Genomic DNA, 7,603 nt, shown 5'->3' with positions numbered 1-7,603 from the left:
TAATAAAATATAGTTTAATAAAATATTCTTAAGTAAAACTGTTGATTTTTGTGGGTAATTAATCGTTTAGATTAACCGATTAATCGATGAATTAGTCGATAGATTAATCTAAATAAAAATAGTCGTTAGTGGCAGCCCTAGTGACTATGTGTATTTAGTGTGTATTAGTGTTATCTGTAGATTTCAATTTCTGTACAGTCTAATCTCTAATTGTCATACCATTCGAATGTCATCGAAATAAATTGTTCTTTTAACCTCAAAAAGCAATGTAATGTTCCTTAGAACTTGTTCTAAAATGACAAGTTTCATTATTCCAGCTGCTGTAAGAAGAGGCTACAAATGATCCTCCACCTGCAGCATCCACACACGCGATATAGTATACAAGGGACGTAATGACACAAAGACGAACGGCGGCAAACTCGGAAACCGACCCAAACCACTCAAATTAGAAAACATTATTACAAGCTTACCTTTTTGATTCGAGCTAAGGTAAAGAGATAGTTTTTAACTGATTGGTTATATACTTGGTCAATAATTGATTTTGGACCATTTTTAACCAAAAAAAAAGTTACGGAATGCAGCTTTAATATAATAAGGAATATAACAAATATCTATACACTACTGATCACATTTTTGGCATCAGTAAACAAAAATTGTAAGAAATTAATGCTTTTATTCAGCAAGGATACATTAAATTGATCAAGCAAAGAACTTTCTATTCATCAAATAATTTTGAATATATATAAATATTAAACAGCTTAAAAAACAATAAGCATTTTCAACATTTATATTAATAGGAAATGTTACTTGAGCACCAAATCAGCATATTAAAATGATTTCTTAAGGATCATGTGACACTGAAGACTGTAATGGATGTTTTGCGTGGGTTGTGCATCAGTACGGCTCCTCAGCGCAGCTGTATCTAATGTTTTAAGGTGTATGTGATGGCTGTCAGTCAACTCATCAGTGTGGACATTCACTGTACTTCGGAATTACAGATACTACGTCTTGGAAGTATGTCCAAAATAAGAAGTTTCATCGAAAAATGTCATCTGAACAAGTAAGTAACATATCTGCCAGTTTTGTTCTGACCAACTGTAAAAAAAAAAAGTTTTACAATAAATCGCGCTACCAATAGTGATTAAATCTAACGATTGCAAATTTAGCTCAGATCATGTCAAACCATGCAAATTATTATTATTGTTATACTTTGTTCTCAAATTGATAATGTTAAAAACAGTTGAAAATTCAGCTTTGCATCACAGGAATAAATTATATTTGAAAATATATTCAAATAAAAAAATTGATTTTTTCAATTGTAATGATATTTCTCAATATTTCGTTTTTTTACACATTTATATATGCAGCCTTGGTGAGCATAAAAGACTTTAAAAAAAAAAAAACTTTTGAACAGTTATGAAAAAAATATTTTGGCAAGAACAGACACCTCAGATCATGTCAAACCATGCAAATTATTATTATTGTTATACTTTGTTCTCAAATTGATAATGTTAAAAACATCAACATTGCGTGACTATTAGGGCTGTCCACACTGAACTGTATTGGCAAATCATTTCATTTTTGTCAGTTTTCGAATCTTAACCTTTTTTTATAAAATCAATATGAAAGTATAAAAAAATTTAAAATTGTTTTGGCAAGAACAGACACACTGAACTGTATTGGCAAATCATTTCATTTTTGTCAGTTTTCGAACCTTAACCTTTTTTTATAAAATCAATATGAAAGTATAAAAAAATTTAAAATTGACTTTTCTATGGCTTTCTTATAAGACAAAATTCCATTCTTATACCTCAAAGGTGAACTTGGCACTGCCAAAATTGGTCTTCTGCTTCTGCCAGAAGTTGTCTGGTTTGATAATGAGAGCGACGCAGATCTCAGCTGGAAATGACTCCTGTAGCGTCTTCAGCAACGGCTTGATTAGATCCCACTTAGAGCCGCGCATGTCTACGATCACTGTAAACCCTCGTTTACTTACATCCTCACTGCACAGGATAAAGAGATTGAGAAAGTTAGAGGAAGACCAACAACTGAAAGCCATCCAAGAAAATATTAATAAAAACTGTGCATACAGTATCTTTTGAACAATTGCTTAAGTTTGCATAGTTACCCATCAGTGAAGCTATATATTTTTAGAGGTGCATCACATTGCATCAGAATGCCCTAAAGATCAAATAGATGCTCTAATCAAATGGTTTATATGTATCCATATCTCACCTTTTGTCTAAAATTTGAGCAATTATATAATAATAAAGTGCAGAGGTGCTGTAAGCAATTTTAAAGGTGACCTATTATGCAAAAATCACTTTGAACACAGGTGTTTGAACACAGTTGTGTGGCCGCAGTGTGTGAAAACAACCAGCCTATAATGGTAAAAATCCACCCACTCATTTTTTATAATCCCAATAAATCACAAACAGTCTCTTCAAACGAGCAGTTCCAGATTTCTCCCTACATACACATCATCTTAGGGAAAAGTCCCGCCCATTTGTGACGCTCTCTGCCCTATTCGCATAGACACCGGCCTGAGTGAGAAGCAGCAGTCCACCATTACTGATTTCTTGCTGTAGAAACGAGGGTCAGTTCAGCACTGGAGTTGTGCAAAGGTTGCTTCTAAAAGAGGGATCAATACCAGCGCTTCGAGAGCGAACGTCAGCTCCAGACAAAGTACGTATCACGCACCATATTTTGTTTTCCAAATTGCCTTTCTGAAAGACTCTGTAAGGCTAATGTTGCTAAAGCTACCATTGTTTCTGCCTGTTTTCAATGATGCTGCCTTCACGTGCTACCAGAATATCGCAAATAGGAATGTGATATAAAAATTCCATATGAAAGCAATGTGAAGTTGACCGCTTGAATTTGTCGAACATGAGATCTTGAAGCTCAACCCTCTTCTGAAAAGGGAAGCGGGAGCACCAGCTCATTTGCAATTAAAGGGTGTAAGGTCCACGCAATTGGCCCAATGAAGGTATCCAATGGTGGCGAGTTCTGTCTTTTCGGTGTGCAAAATTATTGAATTTCAATTAAACTCTAATCTCACTCTATTTTATGACCTCGAATTTAGGTTAGAATGCCAATATATAACCTGGGCACAGTAGAGAGGTAGGTCACCAGTTTCCTCAAGTCTTCTTGCTTTATTCTGTCATGATTACTTCGTGCAGGGAATGTAAGGATAGGTCCTCCTCTCTTGTCTCTTCCTCCTGAAAAGAAAAGGACCGTTTTATTACTAATTTTACTACTCAAAGCACTTAAATGGCCCTAATTACAGTAATACCCATGAGCCTGTGTGCTGTGTGGGTGCACGCTTAAGAGGGTGCTGAGATAAAGCTGTTCCACAGTGAATGAATGAATGTGTCTCTTCCTCCTGAAAAGAAGAGGACCGATTTATTACTAATTTTACAACTCAAAGCACTTCAATGGCCCTAATTACGGTAATACCCATGAGCCTGTGTGGGTGCGTGCTTAAGAGGGTGCTGAGACAAAGCTGTTCCACAGTGAATGAGTGTGTGTGTGTGTGTGTTTACAATGCAATTATACATTTCCCACCTGAGACAAAGGCAACCTTCTCTCTTAAAACTGTTAGAACATCAGCCGCCTTTATTCCATCATTCCTAAGAGATCCTGATGAGAAAGACGGAACTGAGAGAGAGGAAAAAAGAGAAAAAGAAAAAAAATGGATATCAAAGTTATATACAGACTCAGGGCTGTAACCACCATAGACAAAGAAGGAAACATGCCTGCTCCAATTTTCAGAAGACTGATCGAGAACTGAGAAGTGTTTTTGTTCATGTTCTTTCAACTAAACCCATATGATTTTATTTATTCTGTTTATTGCAAAAAGAGATGCTAAAGATCATGTTCTTGCTGCTCTTTTCAATACAATAAAAGTGAATGGTGAAGAGGACTGTTAAGCTCTAAAAATGTAAAAATAGCAACCATAAAGGTGGTCCATACAACTCTGCACTGTATTCCAAAACATTTGAAGCCACATATTAACTTTGTGTGAAAAACAGGATCATTAATTGAAAATATTCCCCTCCGTCACAGTTCTTATATTTCATTTCAGCAATTTTGATATGCACATATTTAAATGTGGCATTCATGATACAGCTGAGACAAGAACCAAAAAAGTTTGACATCATTCTGGATGTTAACAATGATGTGCTGTATTTGAAGTTATACCGATGTGAGCATTGGCTTTTTCCTCACAATAAGCTATTATAGAAATTCAAATACTTCAAATTGTGTGATTACAACTAATACTACAGCATTTGTATGGTTCTTTTAGTTATTTTTTTAGCTTGACACCTGGTCACCATTCACTTTTATTGTATGGTAAAGAGCAGCATGAACATTCTGCTAAATTTCTCTATTTGTGCTCTACGAAAAGAAAACATTCAGCTTTGAAATTACATGAAGGTGAGTAAATGATCTCAGAACTTTAATTTTTGGGTGAACTATCCCTTTAAGTTATTACATCAGGTCTCCACAAATACAAAAAAGTGGTCTCTTTCTTTTAAGGCAGGTGCAAATAGAGTTGATGCTATTTACACTAAGTGAACACATTATAAAACAGTATACAATAATAACAAAATATTCAGTGTATGTTTATTAAAATCATTAAGGTGCCCCAATTGTGACATTTCGAATAATACATTAAGTTATTGTCTCCCAAAAGAAAGAATCGACTCTGAACAGCCTAAACGAGTCGTCAGTAATTTGAATCCCACTTCCGTGACGGCTACACATCACCGGGTAACACATTTGCATAATGCCCACCTATGTTCTACATTGGCCGGCTGTGAACAACTTGACCCCGCCCTCAAACACTCTAGCTTATTCATGTGGTTAACATTATGTCAAGAAGACGCTGTGTCCTACACTGTGAAAGTAAATTCATTTTATTTTCACTTCCGAAAGATGAGGCTGCAAAGAATCAGTGGTTAAAATTCACAGCAGTACAATCCCAATATTTTTTTGTTTTCCCGTCATTTTACTGACGACTGCTTCTCTAATCTCGGGGAGTTCAACGCAGGATTCACAAAACACTTGCTGTTGAAAGATGGCTCAGAACCCAGTTTATTTGGACCAGCTAGCTCCACTGAATCACAACCTGTAAGTATGATAAATAATAGATGTTTATTTTTTTTTACTGAGCATTTAAAATAAGGAACTATGGCAATGGGCATATCGTTTCTGACACACGCTGTACGCGGTAGACCAATAACAACAGACCGGACCATCTGACCAATTAAAGCAGAGTAGGCTCAAAGAAAGGAGGGGTTTAGAGAGACTAAATCTTAGAACTGCTTCGAACGAATCGTTGGAAAATGAGATGATAATAAATGTATATTTTGAGAAAACAAAAGTGTTTTTTGACCTTGCATGCATGTACATCTATTGTAGGAGACTCCCAAAACAATATTAGGAACCCTAAAAATGCCATAATAGGGCAACTTTAATGGATGAAGCCTTATTGGGAACTTACTTGTCCCTATTCCTAAAGACTAAGATAAACTCACGGCAAAGTTCTTTTTGTGTTTTGTTTTTAGGAGTAAAAAGACGTTGAAAGGTATACTGTTAGCAAGCATCCTGACGCCACACACACTGCTAGAAGCACATTTATATGAACATACATGCTGCACACTTTCATCTCAATAACAAAATAAACACACAGCAAAAATGACAAAAGTGAGAAAACAGCAGTTAAGAAAGCATCTGATCATATAGTGATGTGGATATGTTTGCCTGAGATCCAGTCAAGTCACTCTCACATTTTTAGAGCACTTTATATCATAGATTGCTTTAGAGCAAGCAGCTTTACAGTATTAAACATGAAAAAGTGTCAATGTTGCTTGCAATTAGAACTACAACTTTAATTTCTACTATAAAGCAGCTCTCAAGTGTGTTCATGTTTTTAACTTGCTGATGTCTGACCTTGACGAACTGAACAGAAGAAATGAACCGGAGAAGATTTCCATGTCAGAGAATGTAGAGCCCCACAGCACACCTACTTATTACATAATCACCACAGACCAATGGTAGTTTGAAGGTGTTTACAAGCCAGAGTTCAACACGATACCTACCTCTAACCGTACTAAACCTGCAGCAAAAGTAAGGAAAGGAGTCACGTTTCGAGCATGGTAATTATATGAGCTGCAAGCATCATGGTTACACAAGGACACATCCAATTTCAATTATGGGCCTAATAAATATCTATTAACTACTTCACATTTATAAAAAAAAAAAAGTCTCTCCAAGCTGATATGTGATGGGAAAAAGGTGAAGAATGGGATTAGATAAAGGCAGATTCGGACTTGGGTCGGTCTCGTCAAAAGCTAAATCCTAATCTTTACTCCCTACACCACAGTTCTTGTTAGCAGACTGGTTTCTTTTGTAATCATGTGTGGCTCAACCAGATAGTGGTTGACAGAATTGGTGTAAATAGCCTTTGCCAACAAGGTGGGTTAATTAGTGTAGACACTCTGTTCTTTTATAGATAATATATGACAATTTTGGTTTAAACATTGCATGTACTACAGCATCTTTGAATTCAAATGTGTGCAAATATAAATACACTGAAACAACAGTTCTGTTCTTGGTAAATATATATATATATATACACAGGATTTTGTGTGGGCGTGCTACCAGCATTGCTGCTTTCTACGTTTTGTATAAGGATCACAGGGGACACATGCATTCTGTAAACACTGAATGACAGACAACAGTATTAAGCATAATACTGGCTTCATGGAAAATAGAGTAGTAAGCCATAGTAGGTCGAGCGGGGGGCAGGGAGGCCCAGCGGTTGGCACATCTCCTTCTATTTAGATTCATTAGTGGTGTAATCTGCCCGCTCTGTAATCCCATAGCCGACAGCTGGGCACCGGGACAGCCGGTGGGGAAAAGTTCAATCACACTTAAAAACACAGACAGCAGAAACACATACAGTATATACACACAAGCTGCATGCTCACAGATGTGCCACATGCACTTGCATACACACACACACACACAACTGTGCAGTACATCTGTTCAGTCTGTATGAGGTCTAAAAAGGCCTTTACACCGCTTATGTCTGCATTTTATCTCTCTTGCTTGCTCTCGTCTGCAGACTACATAAACTATTAAACCTGAGTGGAAGAGTTTGATGCTGAACATGGCATGTTAAATTTACTGTGAGAACTTCCTTTCCCTAGCCCCTGCTAGAGGGAAGATGCTATTTCACACACTCTCTCTCACACACACATATATAAGGACAGGGCTGTTTAAACACTATTGAACACAGTCATTTCCAATTTACAACTTTCTGATCTGGCCTATTGTGTGGTGACAACATTGTCCCAGGTTCGGTGAAGCGTGGGCTAAGTAACTTCTCCAAAGCTCTCAAAAAATATGTATTTACACAACAGTTCAAAGGTTTGGGGTTGGTAACATTTTTAAATGTTTTTAAAAAAGAAGTCTCTTTTGGTCACCCAGGATGCATTTATTTGATTATATATATAATATTATATTAATAACTGTTTTCTTTTTTAATATATATATATATATATACGTATATATTATAGTGTAATATTAAGTGTAA

The 7,603-nt window shown here is 36.2% G+C and overlaps 1 protein-coding gene across 1 annotated transcript in view; it reads right to left on the bottom strand.

Annotated features, from left to right (window-relative positions):
* Positions 1-7,603, bottom strand: part of LOC107705539 (kalirin-like) — a 93,587-nt gene that overhangs the window by 72,490 nt on the left and 13,494 nt on the right. Inside the window, exons 2-4 of the mRNA XM_016508848.1 lie at positions 3,565-3,657; positions 3,104-3,218; positions 1,811-2,003 (exon numbers count right to left, since the gene is read on the bottom strand). Of these exons, the coding sequence (XP_016364334.1) occupies positions 1,811-2,003; positions 3,104-3,218; positions 3,565-3,657 (401 nt within the window). The remainder of the gene's footprint in view (positions 1-1,810; positions 2,004-3,103; positions 3,219-3,564; positions 3,658-7,603) is intronic.

Source organism: Sinocyclocheilus rhinocerous, unplaced genomic scaffold, assembly GCF_001515625.1.
Source record: "Sinocyclocheilus rhinocerous isolate Xijiao unplaced genomic scaffold, SAMN03320098_v1.1 scaffold504, whole genome shotgun sequence".
Classification (NCBI taxonomy): Eukaryota; Metazoa; Chordata; class Actinopteri; order Cypriniformes; family Cyprinidae; genus Sinocyclocheilus; species Sinocyclocheilus rhinocerous.
This window is presented reverse-complemented; position numbering and strand designations above follow the sequence as displayed.